The sequence below is a fragment of the Narcine bancroftii genome, chromosome 3, assembly GCF_036971445.1.
Source record: "Narcine bancroftii isolate sNarBan1 chromosome 3, sNarBan1.hap1, whole genome shotgun sequence".
In the NCBI taxonomy this organism is placed as follows: Eukaryota; Metazoa; Chordata; class Chondrichthyes; order Torpediniformes; family Narcinidae; genus Narcine; species Narcine bancroftii.
Window position 1 is genome coordinate 369,595,506 of NC_091471.1, and position 19,118 is coordinate 369,614,623.

At 39.0% G+C, this 19,118-nt stretch overlaps 1 protein-coding gene across 10 annotated transcripts in view; it reads right to left on the bottom strand.

The window, feature by feature from the left end:
• LOC138759590 (alpha-1,6-mannosylglycoprotein 6-beta-N-acetylglucosaminyltransferase B) overlaps positions 1–19,118 on the bottom strand; it is a 619,678-nt gene that overhangs the window by 592,600 nt on the left and 7,960 nt on the right. For 5 of the 10 annotated variants that reach the window (XM_069930278.1, XM_069930272.1, XM_069930273.1 and 2 more), the window contains exons 2-4: positions 12,482–12,603; positions 4,332–4,419; positions 1,610–1,737 (exon numbers count right to left, since the gene is read on the bottom strand). In XM_069930278.1, coding sequence (XP_069786379.1) covers positions 1,610–1,737; positions 4,332–4,414 — 211 coding nt within the window. In that variant the 5' untranslated portion in view covers positions 4,415–4,419; positions 12,482–12,603. The remainder of the gene's footprint in view (positions 1–1,609; positions 1,738–4,331; positions 4,420–12,481; positions 12,604–19,118) is intronic. The other 5 variants (XM_069930269.1, XM_069930270.1, XM_069930271.1 and 2 more) reach the window with 5 other exon arrangements.

Sequence of the window (19,118 nt, forward strand, 5' to 3'; positions counted from 1 at the left end):
ATAAAAAGACACCATTCGCTTTAAATAACTAAGATGAGTTTCTGAGAATAAATAGCATGTGATGACTATTGTTGAATCACGCTGCTCAAACATACAAGTATCTTTCAGCAATGTTTCAGACTCTGACTTGGCAACACTTTTAAAGGATTTAAAGAATGTACTTTGTCCCAATTTTTAAATAAAATTGCAATGTTTTGAATCATAGTATTTGCACTAAATATTCATTACTAAATTTAGCTGGAGTAGAATATAAAATATTGAATAACAAATTTGATGAACACAAAGCCCTTGAAAGTATTTATTAGACAGTATCAAAGACGAAGGAATCAGTGTCATGACAGAAGAAACCGCAATTTATAGATTTGATGTAAACGCAGGTACAATGGGCTCAGTCTGGGTCTGAAAATATATTCTGAAATACAAAATGAAATGGAATGCAAGAGGTATGACTCTAGGAACTGAGTAACAAATAGTAGATTGGGGCATTTCTTTATATTTTTCAGAGAAATAAATCTAATAGCTTTTGTACTCTTGTGTTAAAAAGTTATACACATTTCTCATTGGATATTATATATTAATTTCAACATTTAAATCATTGCATAAAATCAATAACCAATGCATGGCCCTTAGAGCTACTGACTTACCTGTGTTTCTGGCAAAACAAAAATTATGAATTATTACAACTATATTTGGGTGAACTAAGAGCTCAACTTGATTTTAACTATTCCTTTAATCTTTAGGCTACTTTAGTGTAGGATAACTGACATAATTTCATGATCAGATTTGTATTTAGAAGTCTTGAGGGGTATGTCTGAATATAAAATGAAACACATATTTCATGTCATGGCAAAATTGGTCAAAAATTATAAAAGCCCAAAACAAATGACATAGACACCTTGAAATAGAAGTCATCTTGATTTTCCAATTATTATTTAATCCAAACTGTAAATAATTTGTTATGATGCAAGAGTGTGTTGTATCAATAGCAGTAGAGTCCACCATCTAGCATCTAAAAGGTTAGTGAAAAACACTGAGAGATAAAAATGGGTTTAAAAGTATATGGAATTTGTAAATGTTTGCACTAATGGAATATCCAGTTAAAAAACCTATCTGAACCTCAAGGTAGAATCTCATGGCAATATCAAGGCAAAACAAAAATCAACCTGCTATGTTCAGGATCAAATGAATATTCTGTATGCTTTGATATTATAAGGATCATGGATTGGTCTATTAACCACATTGAAATTGTTTCCATGGCGTAAGATGCTTGATCTGCGTAAAATAGAAAGGATTGGGTACCTTCTACCAAACCTTCAGATAATTAATTACCAGATAAATAAGAATATAAGTAATTATATTATTTTCACACTGAAGCAAAGTGGACTGGGTTCACATGTTCACATCAATTCAAAGTGGCATTTTAACTCAATACTGCTGAATGTATGAAGCTGCAAAATGCATGATTTGGAATAAACAATTATAAACTGATGCAATTTTTCATTAAAAAAAAGTCAACGTCAGTTGTCAATTTGTTCACCCTTGCCTTACATTGGATATTAGAGATCAATAAATTAATCTGGGTTTACATTTAAAATAAATGTGGTTTTACCTTCTGGTTTGATGCCTAATTGTCTGATACCAAAGGGCGAGTCTCCCAATCTCTTGCCTGAAAATTGTCCGCCAAGTGAGGTCATTATAAAACAGAGGGTGAAGAAACCAATTCCAGCCACAAATAACCTAGAACAAAGCAAAAAGTGTCTTTTATTAAATATACAAGGCTTAAAATTCTATTATTTCTAATGGCTGTAAATGCAATATTGTGCATGTTGTATGATTGGGATCAGGTCACAAAATGGTTTACCATTCATTTGTGCATTTTAATTATTTGTTTAAATGTTATGTACTCTATTCCAGTCATTGGATGGAAACAGTTGAATGTCAGAATTTTGATGTATGGTCAAAAATAAGTGGTCAGCCATTTCAGTTAGAGATGAGAATTTTCTGTCTTGAACTTCTTCAGAAGATATCAAAACATAATGCTGGAGAAATTGATCAGGTCAAACAGTGTCCTTTATGTAGCAAAGATAAAGATACATAATCAATGTTTTGGATTTGAGTCCTTCATTGAGGTATGAACAAAATGTAGGCAGGTGCCTGAACAAAATTGTACGGGTGAGGAGCACAGACCCACAGGCAGAAGGTAATAGGTGGAGAAGGGAGGGAGGACACACCAGCAAACAAGGAGTGGAGGATGGCTCTGAGAATGGAGGGGGAAGGCAATGGAGAGGTGAACCCGTACCCCCCACACAATTTTATTCGGGTGCCTGCCCACATTTTGTTCATTCCTTGATGAAGGGCTCAGCCTGAAATGTTGTTTATGTACCTTTATCTTTGCTGAATAAAGAACACTGTTTAACTTGCTGAGTTTCTCCAGCACTGTGTTTTAACTTCAATCATGTTGTCTGCAGACGTTCATGTCTTACTCCTTTCTTCAGAATATAGTTGTGAATCTTTGAAACTCATTAACTCATGAAAACTGTGGAGACCAAGATGCTAAGTTGAGTCAAGAATGAGATCAGTAAATTTTTAGATAGCAAGGTCTAAAGTCATGAAGGGAAATAAATAAGTGGTGCTGAGTGGAAAAAAAATCTGCCACAATCATATTTAATGGCAAAGAAGGCCAAATGGCTTATTTCTGCTTCCAATTCTTTTGCCAAATGGGACAATGTTCCACTCCATTTTCATTGTGCATTCAAGAGTACTATCAATAATACATATACACTGAATCTGAAAGACATGAACAATTCAGATTTACCACTGCTATTTGTAACTGGCTTTAAAAGAATGCACTGCTTATGTCCAATGAGAGGGATAAAAGAACAATGCAATATTTGTTCAATCAGTCCTTCAGTTTAGCATCAGCCTCGACAAACCCTTCATTTTATTGTTGTAAGGCTTGAGAGGAAGTGGGTGAATAATTTAAAACATGGGAGACAATGCACATCCTCAAATGGCTATTCTGAGATACACCTGAGGTTTAATTGGGTAGGCATAGAAACAGTGATCCTATTACCTTTGTCAAAGTACCACACATTGGCATTGAAATAAAATCATGTTCAGAGCTGAAAGAACATGTAGGCATTGAGTACCTCAAACTGTGGGCCAGAAAATGATACATCATCGTATCCTCATTTTTACATTAATCTTGAAGAATATTTTCCCTCAAATGATGAATTCTCTCAATTACAATTCCTGATTTCTGGGATGATCAGCATGGGTCAAGTAGTATATTTTTGGAATAAATATATAAAACAAACTCTCTCAAAATATTGTTAAACATCCTTTCTTAAATCATATTAATCTGTAAAAATAGAAATATTTGTGAAAAAATCACTTCATTACATATTTTCACACTTTCCCCAGTCTTAAAAAGTGAATGCTTTTTGAAGGGAGCAATTTTATAGTTGACAAGTTAACCAATATAAGGAATAAATCTGGCTCATTACTTCAAACATCTGAAATAAGTAATAACTCAAAAACTTTCAATATTTTATAACATAACCTTTAAAAAAATCAAAATGATGAAATAGTACAAATTCATCCTCAGTGACTTTCATCAAAATATGTTCTGTACACACAGAAGCAGAGTATAATCTCCACCACTTTCACACTCCATTGAGTAAGACTGGCTAAGGACAATCCATAGCATTTCAGACATGGATCTTTTATACCTCTGTGATGATTTTTTTTTTTTAAAAAGGTACAGATAAACATGAAACCTTATGATACCTCAAATTAAACACATGGCTATATGTTCAACAAGAGCATTCTAATAAATAGCCCTGAGAAAAAAAATGGACCTCAGCCCTCCGAATATGTTGGTTAAAGACATATAGCATCCTATAGTGGGAAGATGAATGATTGAGATTGCTTCTCCCTATTCACCAGTCACTACTCCACAACTCATCCCTCATACTTCAAATGTAACTTTCTATGAGAGGAAACATATGGATAAACTAGTCTCAAGTGACTCTCTTCAACTTGTCTTAAATCTCATTTCAACACTGAATAGCACATCCAATTCAGGAAAATCTCAGAGCACAACTGAATCAAGTCCCCTCGGCTTTGCTGTCATCGAGCCCTCACAAAAAATAAAAAAGAGAAAACAAAATATAGTGGCATACAGATCACCAGCCCGTGCAAAGAGAATGAAGTACAAGTTTTACTTTACCCAAAACTAAACACAAGGTGCTACATGGCTCACATCAATCTCCAAATAATGTAAAATCATTTACAGCCATAATTTTTAAAAATAAAAAGAAGACACTTACCTGAAAGGCCTTAAGGTTACAAGGAACCTTCGCACCATTATTTTACCATCCGAATTTGCAGAATTTTTTGAAAGCAAGTACATCTTATCTGAGAAAAATAAATATTATCCTCTAATATAAATTTCTCCAGTGTAAAATGAATTAGTTTTTTAATATTAGACTTTGACCATAGTACATATTTAGAAGATTTCAAGAAACTATTTAAGTCAAAGCATATAAAATCCATCCACAACTTTTGACTCGCTGGATTTAAAACCAATCTTCCAGGATTTCCATCTGCATTCTGAGTCTTTGTTCAAGCTAAAGTGATGCTGCTTCGAGCTTTATGGTGACTTTTTCAGGAACTAGTGATAAACACAAGGTATTGAAGATACCTAAAATAATCAGCTAAAGATGAATCAAGGAGACTGCAGCTAAAACGCACCTTAGTTGCTTGAAGGTTGTTCCCTCTCATGATCAGAGCTTGCTGCTATTCAGAGGCACATGACTATTCCATTGACATACTTAAGCAGAGCATCCTTAGAGTCCCCGAGGTGAGAATGGTTTTACTCAGCTGCCAGACCTAATACAGGCAGCTACCATCATCCTCGTCTTCAACCTTTTGGACAGATGATTAGGGTAGGGAATAGGATGCTGACTGACAGATCATAATCCAACCAGGAGAGCCAGAATGCATTAGCCTCTCTATCATAGCTGCTTTATTTATTTCACAAACCATGAGCTGCTACATTGTCTTAATGCAAAGATAGTGTTACAGCAACATCTAGTGTTCTGAAAATGTTCTTCAGGATCATTAATTCAATTTCTATTTTAACTCAAAATGTTCTTAGTTGTATTTATCAATGTGTATATTTGTAAAATTGACTATACTTAAATTCTGAAATTTGAAAAAAAATGCCAAAAATGTTGATTGAAAAAATATATAAAAATAATCTAAAAATGATCATCCAGTCATTTATTCTTGAAACAACAAAAATATTTGCAAACAAGAGTTTCTGGAGCAGCTCAGCAGGTCAGATAGCATCCATGGGTAGAGCTATTCAGTCATGGTTTTGGGTGTGAATTCTTTATCAAGAAACTTCAGAAACGTCAATTGACTGTTTCTACCCATGGATACTGCCAGCCTTGCCTGATGAGTTCCTTCAGCATTTCTTAGCTTGCTCAAGATTCCAGCATCGGAAGCCATAATGTTCCTTTAACAAAAATCTTTTACTTTTTTTAAGGATTAATCCTTTAATTCAGATTTTATTAAGTTATGGTTTCCACTATTTCAATTATATTTTTACTTAAAATGGAGAATGCAAAATTAATTTTCAAATAGCTGGCATCTGTCCCATGATAATTATATTTTGACTAAAGTAATAGATTCAATTTCCAACATTGTTTGTTTATTACTATATTCTCAATTACCAACGAGGCTGAAAAAATTGTTGGTAGTATTAATATTTAACAACTGAACTTTTTGGTTTTCATTAATCAATCTATGAACGAGATGCAACTCCTTATCGTCTCCTCTATCTGTATAAACAGGAGCACCCAGTTGTAAATTTCTGGTATCTGGAATTTAAGCAACTGGCAGCCTCAAGCAAACAGCACAAAAAAAAAATCAAAGAAAATCAATAACAAAAATTAAAATAATTAAGAATAAAATACAAGGCAAAAAAAATCATTCATTTACAATTGCAGAAGTAAATGTTCTCTGAAATAACACATAAATCTTTGGTGAAGATATGAACAAATATTCAGGCAGTGGAGGGCTTTGGTTGTACTTTGCTTGTAGCAGCTGTTTGAATAAAGTTGTGTTTGAATAAAATGGTATCAGCCAGCATGAAGAGCAGATTGATGCCACTCACCATTGGATGACTCTTTTAAAGTGACTCCTTATCCCTGCTTAATAAGAGTCACCCCAATCAGAGCTTTATGTGTTAATTTGGGGAGGGAGGGTTAATTATCTATAATGATATTGCTTGTTTTTCAGGAAGCTCTATGGAAGGGGAGCAACGGTTAAATGTTTTCAAAGAATGTGACTGAAAATAAAGTAAAATGCTGTAAGATTTACATATTCATGAAAATGAAGTCTGTTCAGTGTAAGTACAGAATAGTATTTTTTTTTCTTTTGTCTTTGAAACTGTTTATTCTTAATGCAGGTGTATTATTAAGACATTGTAAAAATAAGTCTCAAGCAAATGAAAAATATGCCTATCCAGCATCTACCAATCCCTATAAGTGCCAGATGCCAAGGGTTTTACTATTCATTTAATGGAAAAACAAATGGCAAATCTGGTTTTATAAATTTAAATTTTTTAATTTAATTTTTTTTTAAATGTAGACATACAGCATGGTAACATGCCCTTTTGGCCCACGAACCCGTGCCACCCAATTATCCTACACCCCCGGTATATTTTGAATGGTGGGAGAAAACCCAAGCCTTTGGGGAAAACCCACGCAGACATGTGGAGAACATACAAACTCCTTACAGACAGTAAGGTCCCAATTGATGGTGCTGTTAATGCATTGCGCTAACCGTTACACCAACCATGCTGTGTTTTATTGCAAGCCTAGTTATCATTTTGCCTTATTTATTCAAATCTCTCAATAGGGCTGAGGAGTCAGATGTGCAACTTCAAAAGTTTCAATTTTTTGAGGTTACCAAAATCAACTTGCTTGCAACATAGATCTGTTTCACTTCATTTAAATTATCTCCAGAAATGGAAAATATATGCAGTGAAATTTGAATATCTATCAATTCTTAAATTGAGACTTTTATTCCTTAATAGGGAGAGTTTTTTTTTTGCTTTAGCAGACAAATTGTGAAGGCATAGATGCTGGGAGCAAAATGGTGCAAACCATCCCATTTGTTGAAGGTGAATGGAGATCCTGCTGTGAAGGTGCTTGAGAAGTGAAAGGCATCAGGTTCAAGTAAAACACTGGGAAAAGGCAAAGAAAATAAAAGATAGCATGTCATATCTGGGAGCAAATTAGAAAATGATTTTCAAGATAAATGTCCTTCACAAGCTTGCTTGTTCTTTGTATTTGTAAGACATGATCTGAATGGAAAAATGTTTTTCAGATAAAAATGTGCAGAGACCACAGAATAATTTTTTGTTGCATTTTGCATGTAAACTAACAGTGGAGATTTTGAACCACTTGTAGATTGGAACTCAAATCAAATATAGTGTTGTGCCTGCAGAAACATCATGTTCACTTCTATGTATTGCCTTTTTATCCCAGAATGGAGATGACCACGATCACTTACAGCATTTGGTTGCCGATTCTGCTGAAGTCTTCCAGAATATGGCTTGTTTCATTAGTCATTGTTAATAATCTAGGAGTCATATTAACGCACTACTTAGATGCTGCCATACCTTCCAGTTCAATAACATTCTAATAAAGTGACATTCTAGCAATCCTTTGAGGAGCAATGATGGTGGAGGAGAGAGAGAGAGAGACAGAGAGCAACAGTGAGTGAAATAAACATTGCACACACAGCTATTTGTTTCCAGTATTACTGTTGGCTATCAGTATGAGTTGCTCATTAACACGAGTATCAGTGTCCGTTGTTCTTCATTACAAATTTAAATGCTTTGAGAGGCTGGTCATGGGCAGAATTAACACATACCTAAGTAAAGATCTGGACCTGCTGCAATTCGCCTATCGTCACAATTAGTCTACAGCAGATGCAAAATCGCTGGCTCTCCACTCAGCTCTGGATCACCTCGAAAACACCAATTCATACATACAGCTGCTCTTCATCAACTACAGCTTGGCCTTCAATACCATTATTCCCTCAGTACTGATCAAGAAACTACAAACTCTAGGCTTTTATACCCCCCTCTGCAACTGGATCCTTGACTTTCTCATCGCAAGATTGATCCGCACTATCAATGATTCTAAAGACTGAGGGAGAAATGATGGCTTTAATACACATTAGATTTTGGCTGGCCCAACTCCATGTGCTCGAATGAATGGAAGGGGGCAGGGAGGTCAACCTTTATTGGTAGGTCACAGGGAGATGGGCTACATGGGGTCGTGTCATCAGTGGGCAAGCCAGCCACAGAGCAGCAGCAGTGTATACAAATATACATATCACTACAAAGACCACGGTCAATACAAATTGGAAACAATATTTCCTTCTCACTGATTAACAACACAGGCGCACCCCAAGGATGCATGTTTAGTCCATTGCTCTACTCGTTATACACCCATGACTGTGTAGCCAGGCACAGTTCCAATACTATCTACAAATTTGCCAATGACACCACAGTTGTCGGCAGAATCACAAACTGCAATGAGGAAGTGTACAGGAGGGAGACACATCGGCTTGTTGAATGGTGTAATGACAGCAAACTTGCACAAAACCAAGGAGGTGATTGTGGACTTCAGGAGGAAGTCAGGGGAACAAGGCCCAGTCCTCATCCAGGACTCAGTTGTGGAGAGAGTTAAGAACTTCAAATTCCTGGGTGTCAACATCTCCGAAGATCTATACTGGAACCTCCGTGTTGATGCAATCACAAAGAAGGCTCACCAGCGGCTATATTTCATGAGGTTTCTGAGGAGATTTGGTATGTCACTGGAGACTCTAGTAAACTTCTACAGGTGTACTATGGAGAGCATTCTGGCTGGTTGCATCACTGTCTCTCTCAGGACAAGAATAAACTCTAGAGGGTTGTTAACTCAGACTGTGACATCACAGGCACCAGATTTCACACCATCAAGGACATCTTCACTCTGCTACCACTGGGAATAAGGTACAGGAGCCTAAACACGAGCACTCAATGACACAAGGACAGTTCTTCCCCACTGCCATCAGATTCCTAAATAATCAATGAATCAAAAAAACTTCCTTACTTTTCATGCACTATTATTTTTATAGTAATGTTGTAAGATGATTATAATATGAATGTCAGTACGATGCTGCTGCCACAAAACGCCAAATTTCATGGCATAAATTCTGATTCTGATCTAATTTGCTCATTGAAAATGTTCCCCTTCTTTTCCTTTTTTCCTTCTCTAAATTTATTTTCTTGGCTTCTTCAATGTAATCCTGTAGTTTTCATATCTTCGTGCACAGTGTCATTGACCCACAAGTAAAGGTTGTCTCACTTTATCTGGTGCATGCAGTTCATTTGAAGTTGTGCCACGTGATGAGATATTTTAAGTTTTAGGCCTCAAGGAATATAGACAACTAGGCTGCCAATCCCAAGCTGAAACAAAGCAGCGAACATAATGCAATGCAGTCATGTTGATTGTTTCCTTTGGTACCAGTACTTTCTAGATAAATGGAACGAGCAGCACAGACACTAGCTTTTCGGGTGTTTAGACTCCACTGGATTTTCTTTCAGTAAAACTATTTCTTTAAGTGATTTTCTAATTGAGTCCCTTTCTTTTAAAGGAAAAACATCGTAATGCTTAATCCACCAAAACTTACTATTTTGTATTACGCCCTTGCTTTCAAGCAATTGTCATGTCAATTCCATTGCCAAAATTTTCAAATAGTAATTGAAGCCTGCCTCATCCCCACCCTGACCCAAATGTTTCATTTGAAAATTTAACAAGATCAATAATCATTCTGGCTAGATCTTCAAGTTTCAATTTATTGTCATAGTAATAAAACAGTGTCCTATTATATGAAATTTCTTTTTTCCTGCTGCAAGGTAGACAGATTTGTCACCAGGAGGAATTGCCTAAGCTCCTCTTACAATTCTTATAAATTCACCTCCAGCCCTTCTGCAGCCACACAGAGTCCCGTCCAAACCTTTGGCAATCTGAGCTCTCGATCCAAACCTCTGACATGGTCGGGAACCCTTCAGCGCCCTCAGCACCTCCACATATCCCGGTTCCGATACCTGGTACCCTTCCAGAGAGTTTGAGCCAGTATCCAGCAGTCTGTCCTTGAGTCTCCAGCAGCCCACCGCATGCACTGGTCCCTCAGCCGCAGAGCCCCCACCACCATGGTCACTGTCTACACAGGTCATCTTCTCAGCTTCTCCCTCTCAGATGGGGGGGGGTGGGTTTCCTGTCCTCTGGTGCCCTGCACCAGTCCTCCACTTCCCTGGAGTCTGCAGCCCCTCATGGCTGGTGTCGATTAATAGGTGCCGCTATCTTGGGTGCAGACCCGCAGTCATGGGATTTCAAATACAAACCTCCGTCGGTTCCCGATACAGCAGGTCCGGCAGCACTACCATCGTTTGAGACCAAAGCAATTACTTGTAAATCATTAAACATAATTTTTTTTAAAGTTGTTTAATAGTATGTCGCCCTCTGTATTAGTAAATCATCTTTTTCCTGTTTTTAATTTAACAAAATGAAAACATATGAAATAATTGAATAGTATATTTAGGGTTATCCAGTTAAGATTAAATATTTTTCCCATGGTCAGACAATTAATTAGGTTAAGATAAAGTCCCTTTGAAATTCAAGGCTTGAAGTTAAATAAATCACAAGAAATTAACTAGAAGCAAAAATTGGATGGAGTGCTTGTTACCTTAGCACTGATTATATTTGGGGTTTCATTTAATTCTTCGCATGAAGACCAATCTTCAATTGAATTACCCTGGAGGCATTTGTCTGATCTGCCAAATGGTCAATCTCTTAACTATCACTAGATTTTATTATTAGAATAATTTTCTAACTAATCTCTCACATTCCAGTTTTTGTGACACTTGAGCTCACTCGAAACAATGCTGCTCGTATGCTTAGCTTACACCATCACCTTCATCAATCATATCCAAATTGCTGATCAATATTTGCTCAGCTTCCCCACAATTTTAAAGTTCTTAATCTTCCCTTCATATCCTCAATCCCATTCACTTTCTCCAACTGTACAACTATCACACATTCCTGGAGTCACTCCAATTCTGGGCTCAAGCTCATCCCTGGCTCTTGTTGCATCACTAGGACAGGAGAGTCTTCTGCTGCCAAAGTTCTGGAATTCCAGACATTAATTTTAATGCCTCTTTACTTTCCTGTCCACCTTTAAGGGTTTCTTTCACCAAACTTTTAGCTGCTTCAAAATCCTTTCTTCTACTGACAAAAAATATTAACAAGCTTTTTATTAAGTGTAAAATAATAGCCTTCTAAACTTTTCTTCTACTGCCTGCTAAGAAGTGCAATCCCTTTTTATTGACAATCTGTCCCCTCCCCACAATTTACTTCCCAACCAATCATTGTACCTTATAGATACATTACATTCATTCTCTTCAGATTAGTCATAGATTGTAAATAGACGAAGCTCCATCATTGACACTGAGACATAAAAACTTAAGAAACGGGAGCAGGAGTCGGCCATCCGGGCTTTCGAGCTTGCTCTGTCATTCAATGAGATCATGGCTAATTTGATGATACACTCATCTCCACCTACCTGCCTTTTTCCCACATCTCTTAATTCCCCTACTATGTAAAAATCTATCCAACCTTATCTTAAATACATTTACTGAGGTAGCAACATTGCTTCCATGGGCGGAAAATTTCAAAGATACACCACCCACTGGCAAAAGCAGTTCCTCCTCATCTCCGTCCTAAATATACTACGTGAATCTTGAGACTATATCCCTTCGCTTTAGTCTCCCCCACCAATGGAAACATCTTACCTACCTCTCTGTCTTATCTATGCCTTCCATTATTTTATATGGTTCTAGAAGATCCCCACTCATTCTAAATTCCAGCGAGTACAGTCCCAGACAACTCAATCTCTCTTCATAGGTGAACCCCTTCATCTCCGAAATCAATTTAGTGAACATTCTCTGGTCTGCTTCCAAAGCCAGTACATTCTTCCTCAAGAAAGAGACCAGAACTGCGCGCAGTACTCTAGCTGCAGACTCACCAGCACCTTGTACAATTACAGCATAACCTCCCTGCTCCTAAATTCAATCCTTCTTGCAATGAAGGCCAATGTTCCATTTGCCTTATTGATAGCCTGCTGCACCTGCAAACCAACTTTTTCTAATTCATGCACAAGTACAGGCACTTAATCTTTTATCTAAAATCCTTAAGACCAGACACGTTTTGGTTTTTGGAATATTTTGGATAACAGAATAATATTAAAATGGTGCTACATTTGAGTAATTGCAGAGGGGGGGGGGTTGCAGCAACATTGGATGGGGGGTAGTAAATGAAATGAGATAAAGAAAGACTGCTCACTCTCTACTCACCTGCCCGGGTCTCAGTGCCACTCTCTCCCCACCTGAGTCGCTCGGTTGTTCTCTCCCCAAGTTACTTCCTCTGTCAAATAGCCTTTCACCAGGGTTATTGAAATTCTGCTGGAGGACAATCCCTGTATTTTTAAGTAAAACATACAGTAAAACTGGCTCAAACTAAGCAGTAAAAAAAATGTCAGAGGATTTCAGTATAACGGATAAAGGGATAAGCACCTGTACTCCCAAGTCCTTCTCCACTGCAACTTGCTGCAATCACTTGCCATTTAATGAATAGTCTGAGTTACGATTGCAAATTTTCAAATGAACCATTTGTCACTTTCATGTCTGTTAACCCATCCTCTATCCTTATTATGATATCATTACATACTTGACTAGTCTTCATCCTATCTATTGCAACATTCACCTTGCCAAAGTATTTTTGAAGTTCCACCACACATTGGTCCCTATTTACCTAAATTGTTATTTGCATCCTCAAAAAACATGAACAAATTTGTTCATCACAACTTCCTTTCCACAAAGCTATATTACAGATATACTGAGCTTGATTCTGCAAGTTGAACCTGAGCATCCAATGCCCAGCACTTTCCTTCCTTTTGACAACCCTCCTACTAACAAACCCTTTTGAACTGATTATAAATGTTTATGATGATTGGAGAAATTTATTAAAAGTGATTGAAATGATTAACTAAGTTAAAAAGCCAGAGGAATATATAAAATAATTTTTTACTTTTATAATGAAGGTCAGCAACTCCATTCAACTCTAAATGGGACACGGTCAACAACCACATGCAATAAATGAACCTGTGTTACTCAAGTCAGCTACCCCTGGTTCCACTGTCTAGAAGAAATTGAAAGATGACTGTCATAGTACAGACCTATCACCAATGTATATCTTTACAGTATCTAGAGTATGTAATGACTGTGCTTACAGCGATTGGCTGAGAGCTTAGCCACGCCTACTGTCTGGGCCTTAAAGGATTGTGTCCCTAGCCAGGTCGGATCATTCCGGACTGGTCGGCCACCTGTGAAGAGCTCCTGTCTTTTGCTAATAAAAGCCTTGGTTTGGATCAACAAGTCTTTGATGCTTTCGACGAGCTCTACAATGACCAATGTACCTACTACATTTATAGCCAATGTTTTGGAGCCCCAGGATGCAGGCTATCAGAGATTTTTCAACCTTTAGTTGCATGAATTTGCCTGATGCTTTTTCTCCAGTGATATTGTTTTAAGTTACTCATCCTCTTTTGTCCCTTTTTTTGTCTTTTCCAGTGCCATGTACTGTGAAGGCAGGTGTAAAATCTTTCTTTAGTATCACATTCCATCCTTATTTTCCATTACTTACTCCCCTGAATCATATTCTAAGGGTATCCAACATTTAATCACACTCGACTTTCTCTTGAAGTACCAAGTTTTTCTTTGTTGGTTTCTAAAATTCTCCCTATACTCAGACCTACTGCCTTTATTTGCAATTTCATAAGCTGTTTTTTCAATATAATACTACTTTTATCATATTTAATTATCCACCGATAAATCACTTTTCTAATAGAGTCCAGTGATGGAATGTATATTTGATGGGAGTTAAATATTTATCCTCATACATTTAATTAAGTTATCTCATCCACTTTACGTCCTTCAGACCTTTTGCCTTCAAATTTAAGAATTTAGTTTCTGACAAATTTATTCTCTCAAGCTAAATATATAACCCAATAGACCTACAACCCAGTACATTTTGAATGGTTGGAGGAAACTCACATAGGTAAGGGGAGAATATATAAACTCCTTACAGATAGCGCCAGATTCTAACCCTGATCATTGGTGCTATAACACCATTGCGCTAACCATGTTGTACCTTTCTCATAAAAGTTAATGAAGAGTTAAACAAGCACTTACTTGTGCAAAGTTTGAATGTTTTTTATTCAAGCAATGGGAATTGGTGAATCAACGCGAGATCCCATCCGCACATGGGCAGCTATTCCTTTACAGTCCAGAAGGGAGAAGTCACTGAACTTAAATGCGCTAAATTAACATGAACCTGTGACTGAACAGGTTTATTGCAACCAAAGCATCTTTATCCATGAACAAAAAAAAAGAGGGGAGAGAGCGGAGGGCACATTGACTCACCAACTTCCATTGCTCAAATAATGATCAAACTTCGCACACGTACACGCTCATTTAACTCTTCATTATTCTTCGCAATGTACGTTGGTTCGCCAACATGAGAATTTGTAGCCCAGTGGCTTATCCCCTTCAGGTGGTCCGACAGATCATAATCAGTTCAATGGGTCCCCTTCTCACAGTCTTGTTCAATCCGCCACGTGTTGGATGGAACTCATGAAGCTCAGCCCCTTTGAGTTTAAAGGTTTATTGTAGATCCTATTAAAGGTTCTTTCATTGCTTCATCCCGGCTGGCGAAGGATATCCCATATTGGGATTGGCCCAATTGACTGTCGAGGTCGCTGCTGCTCTAGTTGAATGGGACCCAAACTAAAAAATATCCACTCCAGCCACTCTTATGATCTCCTGCAGCCATCTGGCCAACATCTGGGGTGTAGCCCGCTGATGCGGTTTCGTCTAATATGTTTTGTACATACAACATCTTTTTAAACAATCCAACACATAATCTTTCATCTTTCTTGTATCCACACAATGAAAATTCTGTACCACTTCTCCCTTGCCTGTTATGTTTCAAAATATCTGTATCTTGAATGCTAACACAGTCCTCCTCCCAATGGATATAGTCCATGTGAATGTGAGAAAAGGTTTGTACCCTCTGGGCTGATGTCAAGGCCACCAGCATTATCAGCTTATGGGACAGGCTAATGTAAATCCAAACGAAGTTGGTGACAGCAGCCTTAGATGGTCCAAGACAATCTTTAGGTTGCAAATATCCTTCTCTCGGGGTACCGGAGGACACAAGGGGAACATTCCCTTCATAAATCTTTTGATCAGGGGGTGGTTCATCATCTCATGGTCAGGGTTCTGGAATGCCAAGAAAGCAGCCAACGCCCTCTTTGCTGTATTCACTGTACTGTAGCTGGCCCCCTGCACATAGAAAATATCGGTTAGAAAACTCAGTACGTCTCTGATAGAGGCTGACTGTTCATTCAGTCCAATTAGTGCACAGTACTTTTTCCATTGCCCCACATAGGAGGCATACTGTTTCTGAATAGATTTTCTCCAAGATGCCCTCAGGATGTCCAGAGTTCTAGACTGCAGATTGTTTATGTCAATTCTTGCTCTCCGATCCTACAACCTGACAGACTTAAGTGAGACAATGGATGAGATATCTTTGACACCGGTTGGATTAGCAGATCTCTGCTTTTCATGACTATCAATGGAGTAGAAAGACTTTAGTGCTAGAAACCCCACTAGCATTTTTAAATAATTAATGCCTGATTTAGAGGCCTCCCTGAGCTCTATGTCCATCCATCTGCCCCCATTAGAGACCTTTGGAATCGTGGATCCCCAACCTTCACCACTGGTCTCCAGGTCCACCTTTCTGAGCTTGATTCTGGTGTAAGCCCGCGAGATATGGTCAATCCACCATAACAGGTTGGATCTGGCCTCACGAGTTAGCCTCATGGGCCTGTCAAAGTGTCCTCTTGCTGTCTTAAAAGCAGATATTTTGTCCCTTTCCAGGAACCTATAATAGAGAGGGCCATGTTGTATCACCGGGAAAGCCGTCACCAGTTTTCCAATCAACCTGACCATCTTTCTTATGCCCTCTGCAGGCAGTTCTGATCTCTGCCGCTTTATCCTCTGGCAGGGTAAGTCTCATGTTTTCTGTTTCAATAATGAAGCCGAGGAATTTTAACCTCTTGGTAGGCGCCAACACGGATTTCTCGGGATGTACAAGAAACACCACATGGGTTAATAATCTCAAGGTGGTTGCTATTGCCATTTTTGTTTCCTCGATCTGCCCACGATAAGAGTATCATCTAGGTAACCTACTTCCATGTGCCCCTCTTTCCTGAGCTTGGCAAACACCAGCTTCAGTAACTTGGTAAATGCCCTGGGCGCTGAGCTTAGCCCATTCGACAAAGCCTTATACTGCCATAGCTCTCGCTACCAGAAAAGCTTTAAGAACTTCCTATGCTGTGGGCAGATTGCAACCGAATAATATGCATCTTGCAAATCCATCGAGGCCATGTAATAGCCCTTACATAATATAGGCAACACAGAATATGTTATCCATTTTAAAATGCCTGCACAAAACGTATTCATTAATAGAATCCAATATCACTCCTAGAGCTGCCACTTCTTTTGGGTCGCATGTTTGATATCAGCTCATGTTTTTCATGGCAAGAACGTTCAATAACGTTTTTCCTTTTTAACACCATGATCTCGGCATGTAGTCTCCATTAGTTGTGGTCTGCACATATATGTATATAGACCCTTCCTCCTTATCGGAGGGGATTTCTATGGGTCAGATTCGATTTTATACCCCTTTACAGTCTGCCGAATAGAAGCATCAGTGGTAATATTACACCATCTATTAAAGAAAACCATTAATCAACTGCTAACCTTTAAAGCCTTGTAATTATCAAGAGTACTCAACTGTAAATGCATAGCGTTTACTTCCTTGTCCCGCCTAGTCTGCAGGCTGGTGCATTCTGGGCCCACCTCCGCGAAGCACTACGAGCGTGAAAATTCTGATGCCACTATCTCCACGGAGGGCATTGCCCTAAAAAAAGACCAGTTGGCGGTAGCCGCTTGGAGTGGGAAACTGCCTCGGGTAACCCATTTAAATTCCCCCCGCGTATCTGCGATAGGGGTGAAACATAACAGGTTCTCTTGCCTGTGCTCTCAAACCTGACCATGCCAACCACTGCCTTCTGCTGCTCATTCAAATCGTTCATCTGTTTACTGAGATAGTCACCAAATTGAAATTTTGTTACAGGGTTAGATGAACATAACACAAATGAACATATCTTACATTCAGGTCGGGCTTGATCAGCTCCTTCCTAAAGACATTCAGTTCATAGTTTGCTTGGGATAACAACCCCAGAGCTGTTATCGTGTGAGAGTGTTTATGCAAATGCAGTGATACCTTTAACCAGTGACCCCTGTAATATTTGCAATTTCATGTCTTTTGCCCTTGTGGGGACCTTCAAATTGTCCCAAATCACAGGGTTTATCTTAAGCACCTCCAACAGAGGGCAGTTAACAAGGCAGGGGTACTTCTTGATGGATTCTGCTAATACCTTCTCCTGAAAAGCATTCGACACCAATATATGTTATAGACCCCGCAATATCATCCTCTAGTGGCTGACCGATACCCTTCTGTTTGCTGTGCAAACTTCACAGCAATAGCTGGTATATTCTTCTCCTGACTGGCCTGAGCAATGGGTGGGGATTTTGGTGACTTGGCCTCCATTTCTGGCTCTTTATCACCTTCGCTTGTATAATTATAAATGTCCTCCCCCTGCTCTGATGGCATAAGAAATCTGCTCACCATGGCCGCCACCGGTTCATCCAATTTGTCCAGATGACTTACAATTTCATCACTGGTCGAGGCCTCTGCTCTCTGGCATGCCTTACTCTCGGCCCCCAATCGAGCAGGTGCCCGTTGTGCAGAGACCATATCTTCAGGATTTTTCTGGTTATTCTCGCCCATCGAGAGGGCGGCTTCGCTACACAACGTGTTAAGTTTGGCTCAGGTCCTACCTGCTCTTGTGCAGGGTACTCCCCCTCGCTGCCACCTGATATTCTGAGGTCCAATCATCTCATGCAGCTCACCTCATGCAGCAGCAAAATGGTATCACTGCTTGCTTTGTGAGCCCCTGGCTTCCATGAAGCCAGGTCGATGCAGCCAGACTTGGACCCCACCTTCAGCGAAGGTAGATCTCGGACTCCTAATCTCATCCCAGCAGAGGTAGATCGGCCTTGCTGCTCCTCAGCTGGGACATTGCACCCCGGCAGGCCGCTGAATTTTTGGTGCTAACGTACCACTATGGGAGCTCTTCTTGGAGGCCTTCCTCCACGGGCTCTTGCCACCCTGCCTCTGCCCCAGCCCCTCATCGGGACCCGGGAACCACCCACTGGCAGTGCCGGAATTTTTGCTGCTACCCTCCTTCTCCAGAGGGCTCATTCAGGGGTTTGATTCCATTTTTTGGATGGCACTCCTGCGATCTCCCTCAGTGCCCTGCTGCTGCAGGCCCACTAATTTAGCACTTTTTTGAGATCCTTCTACTGCGCTTCCCCAATGATTCAGCACTTTTGCTCCCGTGCCAAAAACATGTGTTGCTCCTCACAAGTTAATGGATATAATGGCTGCACATGCGCGGATGGGATCTCACGTTGGCGAATCAACGTACATTGCAAAGAATATATAAATTCTAATTCATTACATGATTAGTAGAAAATTGTCTGTTCCTCAGTCTACTTCAAAATACCATATTCTAGGAAACTGTTATTCTTCATTGAACACTTCCTCAAATCTAATTTCACCAGTATGATTTTTCAAATCAATATGAAGGTTAAAGAACCTCATGATCATTGCATTACCCTTTGTTATATCCCCATTAGCCCTTGATTGATTGTTATCCAACTGTCTTCATAATAATCCAAGGGGGCCTATAAACTATGCCACCTGTATTTCCTGCTCTCTGGTTACCGAGCAATTGCATTA